Source organism: Ascaphus truei, chromosome 5 (genome assembly GCF_040206685.1).
Source record: "Ascaphus truei isolate aAscTru1 chromosome 5, aAscTru1.hap1, whole genome shotgun sequence".
NCBI classification, from domain to species: Eukaryota; Metazoa; Chordata; class Amphibia; order Anura; family Ascaphidae; genus Ascaphus; species Ascaphus truei.
Window position 1 is genome coordinate 37468893 of NC_134487.1, and position 23294 is coordinate 37492186.

A 23294-nucleotide genomic window follows, 5' to 3' on the forward strand; every position below is an offset into this window, starting at 1 on the left:
AGAAGATCTGCCCTCCCAATGGAGTTGGATCACCTCTCCCCTCAGGGAGATCACCACCTGTGCCAGGTCCCTGGACACAGTGTAGGCCCTGCCAGCCTTACTGCTGTAGTGACTACTTGCTGTAGAACCACTCTCTTGAACTCTTAGTTAACACACTTGACCTTCAACTCTAACTTTGGGCAGTGGTGTGTCTTATATAACAAGGAATAGCTCCACCACCTGTGTCACTAACAATGGACACAAGGTCTGTTACCACTTCCCTCATGTACATATGACACCTCACTAGGGTGTGAGGGAAAACCTCCATGATTGATGCTGGCAATCCTGTATATTTACCAGGCTTACTGCCAGCATGAGAGAGAGAGAGAGAGAACTGTATACCATTTTTAAACATGGCTACACAAGCAACAGCACAAAAAGAAATATACAAATGTCTCGGGAGCCGGAAAGATCCCCGGAGATCGAGGGACCAGTGATAAGCTCAGGGGGGACACCCTGGGTCAGGCAAGTAAACATAAAAAATAAACATTAAATTTTTGGGGGGACTGCTGCTTCAAAATCAGACCCCCTGCAGCAAATACACACGCAGGGAAAACTGCCCCTTTATTGAGGTCGTGGTTGTACAAACAGCTTTGGCCATTTACAGATTTTCCATCAACCATGCTGCACGAGACAAAAATCTCAGGGTGATTAAAAGCAAGATGGCAGCACAACTAATAATGCAACGGTGGGTCAGGATGTGAGTTGGCATTGGCAATATCTATGCCTATGTGTTTACGAGTAGCACTCTGTAAACATTAAGTGTGAAAGTGTTACACCAGTCAACTTGGTCTTTTCCATTTTCAGAATGGATGGGTTGAGTTCCGCAGGAGTGGAGTTGTTCAGAAGGTGTAGAGGAGGAGGCACAGTACAATGGCAGAGGCTAAAAGACCCCCTCTAGTCACTGCTCCCCCTCAAGCTCTCATGGTGCCTATAGCAACTTGTTTAGAACATAAAGGAGAGATTTGTTATTTCCGGACCACAATCTGGACTAGTGACAGGTCTGAATCATGACTCCCCACTTCGCATACCATATACAGGCATACCTCAGTTTAAGGACACTCACTTTAAGTACACTCGCGAGTAAGGACATATCGCCCAATAGGCAAACGGCAGCTCGCGCATGCGCCTGTCAGGACGTCCTGAACAACAATACCGGCTCCCTACCTGTACCGAAGCTGTGCGCAAGCCGGGAGACTATAGAGCCTGTTACAAATGCGTTATTTACATCAGTTATACACGTATATGACGATTGCAGTACAGTACATGCATCTATAAGTGGAAAAAAAAGTAGAGCTTCACTTTAAGTACATTTTCGCTTTACATACATGCTCCGGTCCCGTTGCGTACGTTAATGCGGGGTATGCCTGTACTCTTTTCATTACCCCATATATCAAGTACTCTACACACCCTTTTGGAGTACGTCACGCCTGCCTACTCACCGGAAAGATTGTGCGATTTTATTAACAATTGATTGGGGCTCCTTCTCCCTCACATGCAGTTGTTCCTGTAGATATTCCTGGGTATATATGGGTCGCTTTATACAGTACTTTTGTCTCTGCCAAAGACATTCATCTTCCCCAGGAAGTAATTCCATAGCACATTTCAGGTCTTCCTAGAGTCTGAATGACACTGCAGAAAAGACAGAAAGCTCAGTCACTGGCATATGACAATTCCATACATACATTGCGTCCAGGGAAAGAAAACGGGACCGCTTTTATTTTTTGGCATATCTTGAAGAAAAATCACTACATTTTCATTAAAATTTGAGCAATTATAGGTCTGTCACAGTAGATTATTACATTTAAGAATTATTTCATAATCTAATGAATATTCTTTGGCATTGGCAACGGCGTGATGACCTCATCAAGTGCATAGTTACAAAAATGGTGTTCAGCGATAAGCATGTTATAAAGTTCTTTGAACAGAGCAAAACTTGTTGTCCGAAGCAATGGTCGCTAGGAGGGCTGAAAAAAACTAAACGTATCGTTCAGGAGTGGGAGCAGCTGAATCAACGCGTTATCAATTATGCAAATCAGACAGTGGCATTCTCGTCGTCGGTCGCGCGTTTTATCATGAGGACATTTTGAACACACACTTGGAACCATACTTTAATCTCAAACTTTAAAGTCATTTTAGTGTTTCAGATTAGATTACAACAGTTTAACACATTTACGAACTACGAAGGGAAAAACTCCTATTTCTTGTTTAATGAACATGAACCTACTGCAGCGTATCTGGTACTTGTTGACATAATACAGCGACATAAATGTAGTTAACATCAGTTGATTGTCTACATTGCGCTTCTTATATACTGTTAATCTACATAGAACACCGACAATTGAGCACATTTTCATGGCGGTTGAGCAAGAAATAAATCAGATATGATGAAAAATGAAAGGGGTTCCTTTTGTCCTGAACACGGTGTATATGGACAGGCCTGCTCACAGGTTTGCTGAGGCCCAGCACTCAATCCTTGACCTGGGCCCAAGCACTTATGACCAGGAGGGGTCTGGAAGAAAAGTTCTTTAGCAGGAGTCAGGGGAGAGGGTTCTGGAGCTGGAGGACCTCATCTGGCCTATTTTCAGGCAGGGACAGCTGCATGGAACTGTTTCTGGCCATGTATATGAATTATTTAATATTTATACTAGAAGGCTTCCTGATGATGTTTACATAGTTCATCCATCACATATTTAACACAGAGTGGAAAGACTGAACTCTAATAATCCAGAGTAGTTAGGCACAGAAGTTTATATACGCAACAGTCTACTGCAGGGGTGCGTAAACTTTTTGTTGCTGAAGGATTGTTGAGCGGAGGAGGTGTAGTGCGGGGTGCAGGCCTTCAGTATCAGCGAGAATGGCCAGAGGTGGAGGGCCCAACTTATTATATAGGCCGGGCTGTCCCCCGGAGCCAATGGCTCTGGGATGCTGCCCCGGGTCTTTCCCCTGATGGCGGCCCTGTTGTCATACATACCAAACTGAGCTGGAAGGTGTGTTATGGAGTTGCACTTAGTAAATATGGCCCTCTGCCCTTGTGTCATGCTAAATATATTTCAGGTCCTCAACTTCTAAATGTATTACATACATAAAGGGGATTATTCAATAAAACGCGATATTGCAGATTCTTCATTGCTTTCAAGTCAATGACCGTTTCTGTGCACTAAAATAAATAAGAGCGTTTCTCACAGACAACCTTTGGAAGTAAATATAAAACTGAACATGAACTTTGGAAGAAAACACAGTATGTTTCTTTTTTTCTCCCCCAAAATCTACATTTTGGTTCCATGACCTTCTCAAGGATTTTGGATACTAGGTTAAAAGTTTAATCATATAGATCAATTAACCCATTCACTGTTTCCTTTTGCAACATAGGGGTTAGTTAATCTGTGCTATAGTTTATGCAGGCAGGAGAGTACATCAATTGAAGTAGGAATCATGCGTATATTTAGCTAATTTGCCGAGTATTTAGGGCTTGTTGTACAAGTGACCAATGCAGACTGCAGACTCCTACACCAACACCACATAAAGTACAATGAGGTTCTCCTTAGTCTAAATTATAAAATGGTATGGACCTTGGACTGGCTTTTGTCTACAAATAGGAGGTATTAGAAGGCATTACTAGAGTAGTGTTTCTCAACCAGGGTGCAGGGGAACCCTGGTGTGCCGTGAAACCTCCGTCAAGGGTAATGTGGCCCCAGGGGAAAAAGCTGGGAGCTCAGCTAGCTCCTCTGGTGCCGCCTGGAGACATAGAAGCTGTGCCTCTCCTAATTTAGCCGGGCACAGGGGAGAGAGAGTACCCCCTCCATCTACAGACAGTGCAGCTGACATGTTTGAGGGGTGTGGGAGAGTGGGAGGAAAGAGGGAAGGAGTGAGGACTTTGTGTGGGGAGGAGACATTGATGTTTTGTGTGTGGGAGGTGGGGGCGTGATGGTTGTGTGTGGGGAGGGTGATGGAGGCTAGTGCTTTTTGTGGGGGGGGAGGTGTGTAGTGAACTCTAATTAAGAGAAGGGTGTGAATGTGGTGTTGTTGATTAGGAAAGAGGGTGAGTGTGGTGTGTGTGAGTGTGTGAGTGAGTGTGGTGGGGATACATGTGGAGTGTGCGTGGAGTAAAAGTGTGAGTATGATGTGTGAGGGTGAATGTGGGGTGTACATGCTTGTGAGAAGGAAGGAGTATGTGATAACTTGAGGTTTAAAGAGCAGGGGTGCCCCGATTTGTAAAAAATCCTTTAGGGGTGCCCTGGTCAGAAAAAGTTGAGAACCACTGAACTAGTGAGAAAGAAGAGACTTGTGCAATTTTACTACTGTCGGTAAAAGAGACATAGCATGTGACATTGTTCCGCCAGATAATACAACTGGATAACTCAGAATATCAGGGAGGTTTCATCGCACTATATCACACCAGAGAAAACAATTGTGCTGTACTTTTAGGGATCCATTTAAACTAACCTAATTAAAAAGGTGCAATCCTCAATCTACCATACACAATCTTTTAAGCGCTGCTTCATAGATTTGTTTTTTCTCATTGTTCATGTTATTTCTGCTTTTAAAATCCAGAGGCGTGTGCTTTTTTATAAAAAAAAATTGGGTCTAAATAAGATTTTTTTTGGATACATTTTTACAAAAATAAAAAATAATAGGGGGTTGGGCATAATCTAGACATCTACTGCTCTCTAGCACAAAAAAATGCAACGTTTCAGGGTCCATGCCTACGGTGACCAGATGTCCGGGTATAGCTGGGACAGTCCCGGTTTTTAGGCCTCTGTCCCAACTTTTTGGGGTGCTGTCCTGGTTTTCTATCACACTGAGTGCGATCGGCCCTTGCCGACCACGCGTGCGCGGTCATCGTTTGCCAACTGCTCATGCGCAACCGGCAAGCTCCGATCAAGCACGAGCGACCGGCAAATGCCGTTCACACACGAACAGCCGGCAAGTGCCGATCGGGAATGCACACGAGCAACCGGCAAGTGCTGATCACGCATGCGCGCTCGGCAAGCACGCTTCACGCATGCGCAGTCGGTGCTCGCACATGCACAGTCAGCGAGCGCCGACTCCACATGCGTGACATTTGTCCAGGTTTTTGCCAGGACAAATATGGTCACCCTACCCATGCCCTTTCCTTACGCATGGATCATAAAACGTTTAATTTTTTTGTGTTAGAGAGCAGTAGATGTCTATATTAGGTCTAACCCCCTTTTTTTTATTTTGGTAAAGTATTTTTTTTTACACTATGCAATATATTTGAGTGCCGATCCAAACCATTGTTGTTCTTGTAGTGTCTGTAAGCGTATTGGTGGAGGCAGAAGATCTGAGCACCAATGCATAAGAAATAAGATTTTTTTTTTTTTTTTTCAAAGATAATGCTAATGGTGAGTGCAAGTTCTTTCTTTTTTTGTATTGGGTCTAAATAATAAAACATTTTCTGATCAAAGATAAATAAATATATACACATATTAGTGTTAAATACTTATGTTATATCTGTTACAGCTCTTTTAATATTTGTTTATATTTTGACATTTTTGGGAGGTCCGCAAGATTTCTTTGGGCTGCCAGAGTGTGACTTACAGCAGCCGTGCGCAAACTGGGGGACGTGGGATTTTTCTGGGTGGACGCAGGCAGATGCAGAGGCCCCACGCTCTTCCCCTAGGCATTTAAATTAAATGCCGGGGGACCACGCAAGGTCTCTGCAACTTCAACTTACCGGGATTAATCCGGCTTCTGGTCACATCGCAATGATAACGCAGGGTCATGTGACGTGACGCGTTGTCAAATGACGCTGCAGGGTCACGTGACGTCATGTCATGTGACCCTCGGCGTCATTTAACGCCAGTACACTGGGGAGGGGGTGGCGCGAACTCTGGAGCCGGCACACAGGGGGTGGCGCAGCAAAAAAACAACTTTGCGCACCCTAACTTACAACATAGCTCCTTGTTATCTATAGGCCCCGTACCTTTAAGTACTGACTTTGCGATACTAATAATATAGCTATCTAATGCTATTAAAAAGATATCAGAAATGGTAGATGGTTCCTGTACACAGTCTAATGATGTGTGCTTAAACATTAAGCTTATTAGTGCATATTCTGTGCTACTGCCTTTCAAAGTATATGAGGAAACCCCCCTTGTGCAGCATCTCTCTACTTTTCCATGGTATAAACATTAGCTCTAGGGCCGCTGGTCACGGCAGTATGGACAGACCTAAAACACATTGTAAGAAATTGCACTATTTTTTAAATGCAGTTACCATTACAAGCAGCACTGAAAAACAATCAAATGTCCAGCTACTAGAAATGTGGAAATGTCTTCAAATGCACGTACCCATTTTTTGGGGGAAGTTGTCTCTTAAAGTGTTGCGTTTTTGCAAACGTATTGTGACAATGCTCAAAATATTTGACAATTCCTGACAGAATTTTGCCAACATTCACAATATTCAAAAAGGTCCCGTGGCCTGAATTTAAGGCCATGTAACCTGGACATTGACTTCTGGTTGACACCAAAACATTTTTTTGCCTCATTCGCGAACTTCAGCAAACATTATGCAGATCTAACAGGTATAGCCACGTTATCTCAAAAAGTATTGAGTAAAGACCCCTCTTGACTGCACTCAAAGCCTTAGAAGGAGTATATATTACTTAATTGCCAAAAGCTTACTCAGAGAATCCCTCTCAGATTAAGGAACCGACGGAAAAAATAACAAATTGTTTATTACATCAAAAATATCACACTCAATAGTTAAAATAAATGCTAAAATGTTAAAAATCCCCATGTGGGAGAGAGGGGGTGAAATTGGAATCAAACTCTGATTATTTTCCTACTAAAGTATAGTAGTCAGAGACTATAGTTTCCCTCTTGCGTACACATCGGCTAATGGTATAGGTTTTAACCATGCAAAATGTTGCTAATCTTTTAAACGCATACTATAATGTTGGTTTCACATCAGTGGACACAGCTGAATTAGCTGCATAGGTAGTATCCGTTTAAAGTAGCTGTTAAGGCAACATTTGAATCTGCAACATATATAGAGGCAACACATATATTTTATCAAGGCTGGTATTCTACATAAGTCATCACCTAGGGAATGGTGATGGACTTTTTAATATTAGTGAGTACAGTACCCAAGGTTTTAGGTTTTAGACAATTACGAGACCTATTGAAGTACAGTAGGACGTCTTGCAATTAGATGGTGAACATACACAGGCTTTTCAGTCACCTGCACAACTATCAGTATCTTTGTACAGAGATAAGTGTCACGGCAAACTGCAAGGACAGTAGTGGGTATGCAAGCATATGTGCCAATGTCCCACTGCAGTTAATTATGGCTGTTGCCCCAAACACATAAATGGTGCGCAGTCTGCAGCGTGATCGCCTATGTATATATGCGTTCCTATCACATCAGGCCTCAAAAATCACCAAAACAGGTTGCAAATAATTGCCAAACACAAACGGGGATTACGGAGAATCCAAAGACCCAGCAGGATAGCAGATGTACAAACTGTAATTCATGATACCCGTGGTTGCTTTAGTACATATCAGCTGTTTGTGCCGTTGGTACGGTCTGTAGTGTGCCTGTATGTGTGTCTCTATTGTATCAGACCTCGTAGGTCGCCGGTACAAGTTGCAAAATGTTGCTAAACATGACGTCATAGCGGAGTGGCGGCACAAACGGCATAGACAGCTGATACGGACTCAGGCAACCGCGTGTACCAAGGAATCACGGCTTGCATACTCTTGTCCTGCTGTGTTTTGGGTTCTCCTTAAACCCTTTCTTATGTTTAGCAACATTTTGCAACTTGTACCGGCGACCTACGAGGTCTGATACAATAGAGACACACATACAGGCACACTACAGACCGTACCAACGGCACAAACAGCTGATATGTACTAAAGCAACCACGGGTATCATGAATTACAGTTTGTACATCTGCTATCCTGCTGGGTCTTTGGATTCTCCGTAATCCCCGTTTGTGTTTGGCAATTATTTGCAACCTGTTTTGGTGATTTTTGAGGCCTGATGTGATAGGAACGCATATATACATAGGCGATCACGCTGCAGACTGCGCACCATTTATGTGTTTGGGGCAACAGCCATAATTAACTGCAGTGGGACATTGGCACATATGCTTGCATACCCACTACTGTCCTTGCAGTTTGCCGTGACACTTATCTCTGTACAAAGATACTGATAGTTGTGCAGGTGACTGAAAAGCCTGTGTATGTTCACCATCTAATTGCAAGACGTCCTACTGTACTTCAATAGGTCTCGTAATTGTCTAAAACCTAAAACCTTGGGTACTGTACTCACTAATATTAAAAAGTCCATCACCATTCCCTAGGTGATGACTTATGTAGAATACCAGCCTTGATAAAATATATGTGTTGCCTCTATATATGTTGCAGATTCAAATGTTGCCTTAACAGCTACTTTAAACAGATACTACCTATGCAGCTAATTCAGCTGTGTCCACTGATGTGAAACCAACATTATAGTATGCGTTTAAAAGATTAGCAACATTTTGCATGGTTAAAACCTATACCATTAGCCGATGTGTACGCAAGAGGGAAACTATAGTCTCTGACTACTATACTTTAGTAGGAAAATAATCAGAGTTTGATTCCAATTTCACCCCCTCTCTCCCACATGGGGATTTTTAACATTTTAGCATTTATTTTAACTATTGAGTGTGATATTTTTGATGTAATAAACAATTTGTTATTTTTTCGTCGGTTCCTTAATCTGAGAGGGATTCTCTGAGTAAGCTTTTGGCAATTAAGTAATATATACTCCTTCTCCTTCTAAGGTTTTGAGTGCAGTCAAGTGGGGTCTTTACTCAAAAGGCATTTGTAGCGGACTGCTGCTTTATAAGAAGGATGTTGTTAACGTCACTTCATACCAGGCGGCTCTATTTGACGCAAAGAGAACCAGGATCAGAAGCAACGTTTGATAGATCTGAATCAGAATATTGCCCCCGTCTCCTCTCCTAAATCCGTCTGCAAGCACTTCCCAAAACTCTCAGTGGCACAAGCAGAGCAAAAAACTGAAACAAAGCATGAGAACATTGTGCAAAGTGACACAGAGTCGCCATGATGCCATTCGCGCCTGTGTCGAAGGGAATGCTGCAGTTGGCGACATTTAATACCTATCGCCCATATGTTCTAGGAACCATTTAATTAAAATAAGACGACACATTTCGCAGCAAAGTCCGCTGCTGTTATACTTCTGTTGCAGAAGTGGTTCTTAAACTGAGGCCCTCCGAACCCTTTAGTGGGTGTCCCTAAAGCCTTCCATCGATCGCTTCAGACTGCTCTCCTCTGAAGTCTGGGAATTTTCTATCACGATTACTGTAAGGGAACTCAAACCTGCTTGGGACAGACACAAGGCAATGCTGAATATGAAAGGAAGCCAAAGATCAAAGAGAGTCTGAGGTTTTACAGCCGATCGGAAAATAGGCAAAAAAGGTAAGGCCAAGTGGTGCCTATCTGCCGTCAAACTGTATGTTTCTATTAACCCGTTGAGTGCCCCATCATATAACCACAACACCATGGGGCCTGGCACTCGAGGGGGTGATGTAGGGGCGGTGTCATGGTCTTTTAGCTAATTTTCTGTGGTAAGGTTGCGGAGCAGTGAATGCGATCGAGCAGGCAGAAGGGAATAAAAGAAACTCCTTTTCTAATCCAGTAAATCAGTGACGCCATGAACACATAGGAGTGGTCACATAATGGCTCCTCCGGCAGTCAACAGGGGTTTAGAGATAGTGGTCTTTCAAATGATCAACACTGTAGTGGTCTGCAATATGGAAACATTTGAAAACCCCTAAAAATACAGGTTCTGTAATCTCTAGTAAACACAGGAAGTTGGGCTATAATTTACAATGTCATTATGCATCATGTGCTTCCTACATACCATACACGTGTTACTTGTGTTAACGGATTGCTTAACGTTTTGAGTAATCTAACATGAGTCATGTTCTAAATACACAGAATGTATGTTCCTCTACTCACAATAAAATATTCATCTACTAAAGTGACGTGTGTCAAGTAGACACAGGAGTGGTCAAATATTTGGCACAACGGCTTAAAAAAAACAAAAAAACACAACTTGCATATCCTGTGAGATATGAAGGTTTACATTGTATAAAAATATGTCAACACCACGACCACTATGTGAATTATTATTAGAATTAATGGGACGCCAAAAACAAAAATACAAATAGGTATTATACGAGTTTTTTTTTCTCTAAATCTAAAAAAGATACTGAAGACTAAATTGATATATTTTTCATTCTACTTTGAAAGACCCCGCAGCGTCATTTGATGCGGATGCAAGGTAGGGGTGAGGGGGGGGCTCTCCCTGAGCCCAGCATCGCAGCGGCAGGCCCAAAACAGCAGTACCCCCATCCCGTCCCCCCCACCCCACAGCAGTACCACCCCCCCACACCCCACAGCAGTACCACCCCCCCACCCCCCACACCCCACAGCAGTACCACCCCACAGCAGTACTTACCCAGCATCTGCAACAGTTGATCTGTGCAGAGAAGCTGCGAGGGGGAGGAGAGCTCACGGGATGTCAGCTGTTTCTGAGTTCCCGGCCAGGGATCAGCTCCATTCAATTCTCCCCCACAGCAGCAGAGATACAGGCAGGGAGAGGGGGGGGGGGCTCCCTGAGCCCAGCGTCGCACCAAACCACAGCAGCAGCACCCCCAAACCACAGCAGCAAAACAGCAGCACACTCCACACCCCACAGCAGCACTTGATCTGTGCAGAGAAGCTGCGAGGGGGAGGAGAGCTCACGCAGCCTTTGCTGGGATGTCAGTTGTTTCTGAGTTCCTTGGCCAGGGATCAGCTCCCTTCAATCAGCCCCCACAGCAACAGAGATACAGGCAGGGAGAGGAGGGGGCTCTCCCTGAGCCCAGCGTCGCAGCGGTATGCCCAAAACAGTGTGCTGTAAGAGTGTTCTGAGTGTGCAGTGAGAGTGTGTGCAGTGAGAGTGTGTGCAGTGTGCAGTGAGAGTGTGTGCAGTGAGAGTGAGTGCTGGGAGTGTGTGCAGTGAGAGTGTGTGCTGTGAGCAGTGTGCAGTGAGTGCTGGGAGTGTGTGCAGTGAGCAGTGTGAGCAGTGAGAGTGTGTGCAGTGAGTGCTGGGAGTGTGTGCAGTGTGCAGTGAGAGTGTGTGCAGTGTGCAGTGAGAGTGTGTGCAGTGTGCAGTGAGAGTGTGTGCAGTGTGCAGTGAGAGTGTGTGCAGTGTGCAGTGAGAGTGTGTGCAGTGTGCAGTGAGAGTGTGTGCAGTGTGCAGTGAGAGTGTGTGCAGTGTGCAGTGAGAGTGTGTGCAGTGTGCAGTGAGAGTGTGTGCAGTGTGCAGTGAGAGTGTGTGCAGTGTGCAGTGAGAGTGTGTGCAGTGAGAGTGTGTGCTGAGAGTGTGTGCTGGGAGTGTGTGCTGGGAGAGTGTGTGCAGTGAGAGTGTGTGCAGTGAGAGTGTGTGCAGTGAGAGTGTGTGCAGTGTGCAAAAAAAATGGAGAGCTACGTGAATACCACGTTATAAGCGGATTCGCGTTATAACGGGTCGCGCTATAACGGGGTTTAGCTGTACATGGTAAAAAGAGGAAGTTGGATTATATTTTACAATGTCATTATGTATCATATGCTTCCTGCATACCATATAGGTGTTACTTCCTACTTGTGTCTGCGGATTTCTTAACATTTTGAGTAATCTAACATGAGACATGTTCTAAATACATAAGATTTGTTTCTCTACTCACTATAAAATATTAATCTGCTTAAAGTGAAGAGTGGTAGACGCAGGAGTGGTCATATTATATCTACACGTTGTACAAATCTACGTTTCGTGTGAATATTTGGCAGAACGGCTTCAAAAAACCTGCATAAGCTGTGAAGTATGAAGGTTCACATTGTATTAAAAAGGCCCCAAATACCATTGTTATAGTCGGCAGCCTTTAAAAAAAATGTCTCACAAAAATCAGATTGAAATACATGTTCAAGTTCAGAGAGGCTAGGGCTGTGTGCATATAAGATTGTGTCATCTGCATACACGTGTATATTGAAGCTTCCTTACAAGCTGTAGGAAGATCACTGATGAACACTGAGAAGAGTAGGAGCCCCAGAACAGAGCCTTGCTGGACATCACAGGTGATATCCAAGGGGTTGGAGTTAGAGCCTGAGATAGACACATGTTGGGATTTACCTGATAGGTAGGAGGGAAACCAGCATGTTTCCTATTCCAGAGCACTGGAGTTTGTTAAGCAGGATAGCATGATCAACAGTATCAAAAGCCTTTGAAAAATCTAGCAATATTGCACCAGTAAATTGTCCAAGTTCCATTCCACACTGGATCTCATTGCAAACTTTTAGCAGGGTAGTTACCGTGGAGTGTTTGGGGCAAAAGCCAGATTGGAATTCGCTAGGGGAATTTGTCTTGGTATAGTAATCGCTTAGTTGGGAGTGAACACATTTCCCCATGACTTTGGATAGTATCGGGAGAAGAGAGATTGGCCTGTAAATTTGAAAGTGGTTTTTGTCCCAATTTTTGAAGATTGGGACAACGCTGGCAGTTTTCCAGGTTTTAGGGATATGGCCTGTAGACTAAATAGAGTTGATTAGGAAAGCAAGCGTTTTGGCAATGGCTGGGGCACCAATTCTTAGGAACCTAGATTGCAGCAGGTCAGGTCCACATTGGCTGCTTAGTTTTAATTTGAGGAGCGCTTGTGTAATCTCCTCTTCGGATACTGGGACAAATTGAAAATTGTGGGCAGTGTTGGGAGAGGGTGGGGCTAGAGGGGTAGTCCCAGAATGAGCTTCATGTTTGTAGTTCGGGTTGCGCTTTGCCATGTGTGTCTATATGTATAAGAAATGACCACGACACTCCAGAATTTGAAAAATATAAAAAATACATTTAACACGTCATGAGATAAAAACAATAAAATGTGAGCTCAAGTAAAAAAAAACAAAAAAAAAAACAGCCCTTTCTCAAGCTCCTATTTTAGGAGTATTCTGGAGGGCCGTGGAGATTTCCTATTTTTATATTGTTTTGATCCAGAGAGCCGAGCACAAATCGTCCAGCGAGCACTTAGGCTTCGTTCCCGGTGGCTGCAGCTGCAGCTGCGCGCACAACGGCGTGCGCCCCGCACACAAAGTACAGCCCTCTATGGGGCAGGCCCCAGGTGCGGACACACAAAGCACGATGTTTGCCCGCCTTTGTCAAAAGACAAGATTATCTTCCTTTGGTGCGGCCGCCGAGCGTTAGCCACGTCACGGTGGTGGTTCAGCCAATGAGGGTGCCTGGAGTCCATCAGATCGCTCTGATGCAGGGAAGGAGTGCTGCCAGGCACCCCATCACAACGCACGCATTGGGCCATAGCCTTGTGAAAGCGGTGCGTAAACTGGGGGGGCGTGGCAGTTATAGAGGTCCCGCGCTCTCCCACCAGGCATTTAAATTAAATGCCGGGGGACTGCGCGAGGCTTCTATAATACACTTACCTTCCCTTCCAGCGATGCGTCGTCCTGGTAACCCAGCGTCAAATGATGCCGCAGGGTCACGTTACATCACATGACGCCGGAGTCGAGCGTGGGGGGGGGGGGGGGGAGACAGGTGAAGGTGGCCATACTCAAAGGTAATCTTAGAACACCGAAAGAGAGACGGTTGCATGAATACAAATTTATGCAACTACTCGGGACACTTAGCGATGGCCTAAACCGAGACCGAAGTTTTATGAGTCATTACTGACATGAGAACTCTCTTTCCATGAGTGCCAAAGGCCATGTCCATACATACTGCGCGCGCACACACACACACACAAACACACACGTCTCTTACACATACATATACTCCATGTAATTCCATCCCTATATACCAATAGGGACCACATACTGCTGCGGCCGAGTTTATTCGAGCATTTGCCCGTTCTCGGCCGCAGCAGTAACCTGGCGCGCGCCGGAGGGTGCCGGGCGCGCGCCGAAGCAGCGGAAGAGCGCCCTCCGATCGGGGCGCTCTCCCTCCCGCTGCCGGGTCCGCCGGGTCCCCCGGAACCCCCTGCCGCCGTCCCCCACATCGCGGGACACCAGGGCTCCCTCGGGGAGCCCTGGACGCTCGTGCAGGGGGCGCAGGCTCCCGATGACGCGTGACCGCGCACGCCGAGGGGCGGCCACTAGCAAGCCGGGAAATCTCCCGGCTTACGGAACCGGCCACACTTTAATAAAGTGTGTCGGTAGTGTAGTATCCACACACACTTTTAGTTATGCCACAGCCTCTTACATTCCCACATCATTGATATAAACTCTCACTCCACACACACCTTTTGTAAAGTGCTGTATACACTGTTTGCTCTTTACAAATTTATATCACACACACACACACACACACACACACACACACACACACACACACACACACACACACACACACACACTCTCTTACATCAACAACATTCAGGGACCATTTAACACCTCAACTGCACAGGGGGAAGGGATAAACTTCAATCACAGATCACAGATCACAGATCACAGATCACAGATCACAGATCACAGATCACAGATCACATTCCAGTATGCACTGTTTTAAAGTTAAAACCCTTTTTTGGTTTCATTCATTGTAACATCGCCGACAGAAGAGATCAGTGTATCTCGAAAGCTCTCAAGAATAAAAGCATTTCGTTAGCCACAGAACGGTATCGTCTATTCATTTTTGAGATATATATATATATATATATATATATATTCATTCCCCTCCAAGACAACTACAACAATGTATCTGGGAGTCACTGAGTCACAATGCAGGATACCACCCTCTGATTTCGGCATGAACTGCTATCAATCAAGCCAATGGCAACTTAGGCCAAGTCCATACAAGGACAGGCCGTGCTGAGGCGTGCGGACACTCAGCGCTGAGCCCCTGCATCCTCAATGAGGATGCCTTGAGAGGGGGCTCGCGCGAGCGTCCGCAGGCGTGCGGAGGCTTTGGAGTTTTCAGCCGAGCGCCATGCTGTTTTTCAGCGCGCTGTCGGCTGAAAACCTCCAATGAGAGTGGGGCTGCGTCAACGTCATGGCGCCGTGACGTCGACGTCAGTGCATCGCGGGCGATTGGCCAAGCGACGTCACTGCCCCGCCTCCCTCAGTCTCCCCCCACCTCCGATCGTGGACGCTGGCTCGCCTGTATGTGCGTGGAATCGCACAGCTTCTGCAGGCGAGCCTCAGCGTCCGCACGGTTCAGCCCGGCTCCCCCCCTCTATGGCCCGGGCCTAACTCTAAATTAGGACGCTACACACCACATTGCTGGTTTAGTGGATCCCGGGCACTGGGGGTTATCCATTAAACTGCGACAGCACAAATCAGTTCATAAATCGCACAGAAGCTCCCATTGAAGTACTGTAAATAGAAGTTTCTGTGATAAATGATAGCCCCCTGATCGGCACCCTCACAGTTTAGTGAATAACCCCTAAATTGGAAATGCAAATGCCATGCTTATCAGTTCTCAAACTAGAAGGACACGACCGGGATTTGAAAGCACTATTGAGCAATGCAAGCCCAGCACACATGCGTAACCCATTTGACCCTGGAAGTGCCTGTTATGCCTGATACGGAAAAGGGTCGTACGCTGCTCCAGCGCTGAAATGATGAACAAGCCGGAAACATGGGGGAAATGTCCCTGTCGTCTTTAAAGCGGCAATCCTGCTTTCCTTTTTATTTTTGTAGAATTATAAATCATCTGTCCTTATGACTCAGCTCCTAACTGAACCAACCTGTGCTGAAGCAGTGATATCCTGAAAACCTGGTCCTTTAGGAATGGAGTTTCCCACCTCTGGGAGGTAGAGACTAAGAAAATCCTGAATGTAAAGGCTGCGGCCAGGGTGGCGCCGAGCGTGCAGGCGCGCGGCGCGGCGCAAGCTGCAAATTCAAATTTGCTTGCTTGGCAAGCAGCTAAGCGCCACGCATGCTCAGGCGCTCTCTCACACTGTCCACACACATTGCCGCAACGGGTTCCACGCGGCCAGCGTGAGCGCGCCCGCCCGCTCAGCACCACCCTGGCCGAAGCCTAAGGCTAAGGTCCCGTTGCACGCGTCCGCACGGCTGGCTTGCTTGCCGGCGGCGCGTGCAACTCGCTGTACCGCGATCTGCGGTCTACAGGATACTTTTCTCGGAGCGGGGGGGGGGGGGGGGCGTGGCCAAACGGGTCGGGGGGGGCGCGGCCATGACGTGAGGGGGCGCGGCCATGACGTGAGGGGCCGGAGCGGGAGGTGGGCGGGAGTGGGAGGATTGACAGGGAGGGGGGGCGTGGCTTGAGCGGAGGGACCCGCTACTCTTCCCCCCCCTCCCTCCACGGGCTGCAGGTAAGTAAAAAAAACACACACACGCAGGCACTCATACATACATACATACATACATACACACACACACACACACACACACACACAGGCAGGCACTCACACACACACACACACACACACACACACACACACACACACACACACACACACACACACACACACACACACACACACACACACACACACACACACACACACAGACAGAGACAGGCACGCACGCAGACAGGCACACACACACACACACACACACACAGGCAGGCACTCACGCACTCAGACACACACACAGACAGGCACTCACGCTGCTTTCACTCCACACTCCTCCCCGCTCCCCGAAGCCTCTCCTCCTCCCGCAGCCTCCCCTCCCCATTGGCTCACAGCCACACCACGTGACGCGTCAACGCTAAGAAACACCATTCTGTGGTGTCTCCTAGCGGCTGACGCGCCACAGCGTGTGATCAGCTGTGCAGCCAGTGGGGACCGGGACCGGCTCGCAAGGATTCCCCTGCTGGTGGGGAACTCGCTACATTGCCGCCCGCGCCAACGAGCGCAGCGGGTCCCAGGCCTAACACTTTGAAGAGCAGGACATGCTCAGTGAGCAAGACACTAACGCTGCATGAGTTACTCATAATCTTGCCAGGGGGGTGGGGGATGGCTGCTTTACATTAACAACACAAAAGGTAATTAACAAAGCAATCCAGATGTTAGATGAAGCAACTGATGTTATGCAACTCAGACTTAGCCTCTATAAATCCAATTGCAAAGAGTTTGTTTTAGAAGGTGCTGTGCCCCTAGCTGTGTGTGTCCCAGTAGCAATCAAGTGAATAGAATGTGGGGATCTGTCCTGCGCTTCCGTGTGCAGAGTGGCAGTCTGAAATTGTATCAGACACTGGGGCAGCGCATGAGGGAGCTCCGCTTAGCCACAGAGTTGACCGGTGCAGGGGGCTGTTGGTAACTTACCTCACCTGCATCTCCGGTCTGGGGCCTGCTCACCTCGGCTGCTCCTGCGTGCCACCGTCAAAAGAATATCAGGAAACAATGGCGGATTCCGGCGCAAGTGCGCATGTCTGACTCAGAGAGGCTGCTGGGATACTTCAAAAAACTTTATTCGTTGAACACACAAGGGCTAACACCGCGGAAGCTGCCTGCTTAAATACAAAAAAGCCTGCGAAAACGGGAATAATGTTTTTAATGTAAATGTTCCCGTTTTCGCGGGCTTTTTTGTATTTAAGCAGGCAGCTTCCGCTTCTCCCCACTCCAAGACGAAGCCCTATTCCTAAGGGTGAAACGCGTTGAGGGGGAGAATGCGGTGTTAGCCCTTGTGTGTTCAACGAATAAAGTTTTTTGAAGTATCCCAGCAGCCTCTCTGAGTCAGACATGCGCAGTTGCGCCGGAATCCGCCATTGTTTCCGCAATCAAGTGAATGCCTGGGGAGATTATTTTACACAGTCACATGACGGACAACATAAACAGTAACAGTACATCATGTCTCACATCTAGGTGTTACCAGTCGCAATAACCCTTATCCATCAGGATTCGGCGGGTGTCATTTAAATAAAGAGGAGGGATGTTGAATGATAGTAGTGAATAATGTAAAAGTTAGACATTGTTGATCTTAAAAGAGCAGTTCCCCCTCTATCTTTTTTTTACATGGCTAGGAAGCAGGGGTCCCCAGGGCTCAATCGTGTTCATTTCAGCTCCTATTGGCCCCCATGTATTTAAATACCCCACAACACAGGGGCCAATTGGAAGCCATGTGACTTGGGCGATTTAAACCGCCATTTTGTTTTCCCTGGATTGGATGGTAGCGGTGCTACCTTCAGTGGTAAATATTTTGGAGCTACAAATGGTGTGTGGCGTGTACATCGATAGTGCTTAAAACTCAACACCATTTACCAACGGGAAAGGAATCAGTCAACAGAATAAAATGTAATTAGACTACGTGTTGGCTGACAGTATTACATGTTTTCTGAATAATCTGTGTTCCGTTTCTTAATTATGAGATCAACTCTTCTGCAATTAGTGACGGTCCCTTTTGGTATTTGACCTTACAATGATGATGATAAAGAACGTGTTTCCTAGAAGTAGCTCGTTAGTAGAAAGCTGAGTGTTTATGAGAGGAAATTAGTATTTGTCTCTATGCAAATCGGATACACAATTATACATTGCTGCTTCTGTTAGGAGAGGATAATTGTGACCGACCCTGAAATCTGGGTGAGAACTATCCCAAACGCTGTCGCTTTTTGACATTTTCGATTTCTTGCGTAACGTTTCGCCAAGCCTTAATGGGCTAAACATTTTGTGAAAATCCCAGGATTTCCACCAAGACGTTGCAGTTTTGTTAAGTCTATTTAAGGCCAGACACGGCAATAAGGCTTTTGCTGGAGAGAGGATTCCTGTGAACACACTCGAGATACTATACTAATGTAAATAATTGAAATATACTTTGCAAATACAAATCTCATTTCATAGGTATCTATTCACATGTAGGGATGGGTGTTTTAAAAGGTATACTATACTAATTCAATGGGTACTCACTATCTCTCTCGCTCGAGAGTCCTAAAGATTCTCCGCCTTTTGGCTACGATCAAGAGTAGTATCAATTCTTATCAGGATGGATGCAAAGGGTTGCACTTGATCCTCTGGCCGAGCAATGTACACACGAGAGACCGGGAATTTTGTTTTGGCACCCCATGCCTTTCCAACCTGGGGGGGTCAAATGAGCCACAGGTGGTGATAAAAAGTGATGCGCCCCCTCACTACATCATCATTTAGGTACCATTTAGGACTCTTTGTTTCCGCACTTAGCCTCCCTGGCCATTAGGCTGCGCTTATAGTGCCGGCGACAGCGACGCGACAAAACAAATGCATTGCCGCCGCCGCCGCGTGTGCTTATAGTAAGCGCTACGCGACGAATTGGTCGCGATCGCTGGAAGTCATCTCTATTTGATTTTCCAATGACCGTCGCATCGCCGTCGCCGGCACTATAAGCGTAGCCTTAGGATGTGAGGTCGTACAGTTTTTAACCTACCTGGCCTTCTGGCCGCCGTGCTTTGACTCACATTTGAGCACTTCAGCACAGAGCATTGAAGCACTGGGAATATGGATTGTTTTTTTGTCCTTTTCCATGTTTGGGTTATTAGTCACCTGTCTTTCCCCCTCCCCGAGACAAAAAGTCTACGTGTTGGGCAAGTTGACATAAGGGCCGAACACCATTTTTGGTCTTGGACCCTTCTGTCTGGCCTTCTGGCCGGGAAGGGAATGAGCAAGAAGATGTCAGAATCTTCGGATGAAGATGTCCATGGAAACGTCGGGAATAGTCATGGCCTTTTGGCAGAAGATGTACTGGAAGACGAATGACTGGCCTGACCTCCAGCGAAGACAGTCACAAGTGCTGCGAACCTGGTACCACCAAAAATTGAGGAGTGCGCACTCGCATTTTCCATGGGACACGTGACTGCCTAGGCTCTTCACACATACACAAAAAAATAAAAGACGCTATTGCTCCCGCAGGTGAAATATTGCGTTAGCCTTCCCCCTTTTGCACGCAGCTGATTAAAGACGTTCCCGAGAGTGCAATAGCATATGTTACATGTGTATCTCAGCTACTGGAATCTGACTTACAAAGACTTGGAGAATCATTTGCAAACTCTGACTCAGCCGCAGTCATTTTCACTGCTGAAAAGAGGCAAAAGTTTTGAACATCTCCAGCTGTGACAGTCATTACTGTTAGATGGTCTTGTCCAGTTAACGTAACAGATGCGACCCCACGTAGTCAGACAGAAAACAACCTTCTGTAAAGAATATCAGTCTTATTGGCTTTCCTTAAACAATTCTAACTATGCTAATAGCAAGTGTTTTTGGAAATGAACTACAAGTTGAATTTCTTCGGGTCCTCTAACCTCTTTACCCTTAGCCCATCCTGTCCTTATCAGAGAGCCAGTAACAGATGAGGGGAGGGAAGATGCTCTGGCTTAGCAAACACTTGCTGATCACACAGTGACATCAGACAAAAGGAGCAGTGAGTGGAAATCAACCCCCCAAGTCTCTGCTCAATGTGTTTACAAACGCACTTTAAAACATTTTTTTTGTTGTAATACTTATAGGTTGTCAGATTTTGGGTAAGAAGGGCATTCATCACCCAGATATAACCCTTTAAATATGCCACTGGCATAAATTAACGTTGGTCCTAGGAGGGACTGAACCTTTAAACATTGCAAGTGTCCATTTAACAGACAAGACAGCTCTATAACCTCCTCCCTCTCCCTTATTTAGCCGCCAAAGATTTTCTCCCCGATTTGTAGGATTTAGAGTGCTGGTTAGGATAAGGCTGGCATATTAGGGTTAAGATGAGGGTTGGACTGGCATACCAGCATTAAGATAAGGGTTACATTTGTACATTAAGATTAGGCTGGAAAGCCTTTTATTTAATGTACGACCGGTTAAATAAGGCTGAGAACGGCCTGTATTTATTTATTCTTCTGCCTGTTAAATAGGGCTCAACAAGTGCATTATTACCCGGCTCGCCGGATAAATAGCATCTACCTTAACCATTAGTAGATTGCTTTGTCATGACAAGGGCTAATAACCCATAGACAGTAGGTGTTTATTTAATATTACATATTCACGTAGTGGTGGGTTTATCGGGCTGAACTTGTCACTTTCTCCACTATCCCACACTAAATGTTGATTCAGAAGAAAGCAAATAAATAGAGAAAATATAGTATTGCCAATGAACATACAGTAGATCTATGAATCCCATATTCACCCCCAAGTATATGAATGATTAGAACAACATTGAATCACCACAAGCCAAAATGCACACAGGATGCAAAAATAATAAAACCCTCTACACCATTTGCTAAGAAACAGCCTACAAATTCTTACAAAACCACCCCCCCCATGTTTGTGTTACAAAAATCTGGCAGCTATTATGGAAACAAAAACAAATGATGGAAAATAAAAAAGGGATACTGTTTAACAGACTTATTATTGAATAATTAAAATAATGAAACACGAAAGTATTATCATATAATATTTAAGTTATGCATTCCTATAAGTAACAGAGTGAGGGGGGAAATGACAAGCCCACATTAGACACACTAGTGTGGCATTAATGTCACAGATCTGTCCCTTCGCTGTCCTCTATTTAGGCTGCTGTGGATGGCTGGAATGTAAGATGCCTATTTGAGCTACTACAAGTGAGGCTAATCTCAGGCCACTCACCTTTATGACACCTTGAAGTCAGGCTTCCTTCTGCACAGTAGCTTTTAATTCTTTACTATGGTTACAATGTAACAGGCACAGATCTCACTTCTGACTTGGAGAACTATCAGCGCCTTGTGAAGAGCTGGTGATAGGACGCCACTACGCCTGTGTAAGGTGACAGCCCCTCCAGGGGGCTGATGGGAAATGTAGTTTCTCGGCTGACAACAAAGAGCTCTTCAGTGAGCTAAGGAACAACGATACCCACAATGCACTACTTCAGAGTTAAAGGTTAACCAGAGAGCAATAGATGTGGAGTCTCCTTCCCTGTCAGTGTGTATCTCTTGCGGTGACACACAGTAATATGAAATGCTTGGGATCCTACTGTGTAAAAATAGCACTGGCACAGCCATTGCTCTGTAAATGCCTAATATTTTATTGTGGATATGCATTCTGTGATGCATTTGAGATTTCTTTAATTGTTTCCATGCAGGAAAATAAATAAATTACAAATTACATTCTTATCCCAATTTCTTATGTATGTATATCTTTATTTATATAGAGCCATCGAGGTACTGTACATAGCACTTTCCAGCAGTAATACACGTGACATTATAACACATAAAACGGTAGTAAAAGGAGTCCCTGCCCCGAAGAGCTTACAATCTAATCTAATGCTTTGATATTGTAGAAATTCAATGATATATGACCGAAAATTAAAAGTACTCTATTAATCTTTTCTGAATATTTACAGATTATTTTACACTGCATTTGATCTCAGACACTATTAGAGGGGGTTGGGGTTCCTTGCGATGCATTTGATCTCAAACACGCTATTATAGGGGGTTGGACTTCCTTACAATGCTTGTGATCTCAGGCACGCTATTAGAGAGGGTTGGGGTTCCTTATGTAGCACCCTTTCCCCCACCCTAAGGGAGCTTGTGTCGCTATTGGTGTATTCTGGTGCAGTGCATACCTGTGAGGTGGAACAGGAGGCCTTGAGAACTCTGTGGTGGTGTGGGGAGGCATCAGGACAGGCTCTCAGGGTTGATCTTCCATGGTGTAGCGCCTCCAGCCGGTAAGGATCCTGGTGCAGCCAGAATGGTCCCCACTGGCAACTCAGATAATGGCCCAGACAGATAGCCACAAAGAATAGTTCAACTGAGTCTTTATTTACAGCATATGATGTTCATAGCAGGCACATTCCCTGCATCCACAACGCTTGAGGCCTGGTAGGCCCCTCCTCAGCTCCGCATCTCCTCTAACCCCTGATGGGATAAAAGGTAAGAAGCTCCCACTCCATAGGGGGAGGGGAGAGAGCCCTGACTTCTGGGAGAGTGTCAGCATATGTATTCTAGGGGAGGGGCTTGTAACCGATACTAACAGGCATGACATATTGCGCTTGTGACCCAGCCAGTATCCTCCCATAGGATGACACTCTCAGATTGTTGTTAGGTCCACCCCTGGATACAGCAACATTGCATCCAGGCTGCAACAACAAGCTTGGCCTTCATGAGAGAGTTTACCCCTCACAGGGCCTATACCTAACAGGACTTATACTAGGCTACACTTACAATGCATGTGATCTCAGATGCGATATTAGAGAGGGTTGGGGAAACCGCAGAATTTCACAATATAATTATACTTATAGCCCTGTTTCCACCCCACTCTGGAGGATGTACTGATGGCTACAGGTAACTGTGGTGCGGTCATACCGGTGAGGGTCCAG

The 23294-nt window shown here is 45.8% G+C and overlaps 1 protein-coding gene across 3 annotated transcripts in view; it reads right to left on the minus strand.

The window, feature by feature from the left end:
• The window catches only part of SLC26A5 (solute carrier family 26 member 5), an 84112-nt gene extending 61354 nt beyond the window's left edge, over positions 1-22758 (minus strand). Inside the window, exons 1-2 of one of the 3 annotated variants that reach the window (XM_075599648.1) lie at positions 22542-22758; positions 1482-1671 (exon numbers count right to left, since the gene is read on the minus strand). In XM_075599648.1, the coding sequence (XP_075455763.1) occupies positions 1482-1636 (155 nt within the window). In that variant the 5' untranslated portion in view covers positions 1637-1671; positions 22542-22758. Of the gene's footprint in view, positions 1-1481; positions 1672-10536; positions 10773-21586; positions 21726-22541 lie in introns of those variants that run through there. The other 2 variants (XM_075599646.1, XM_075599647.1) reach the window with 2 other exon arrangements.
• Between the last annotated feature and the right edge of the window lie 536 nt (positions 22759-23294).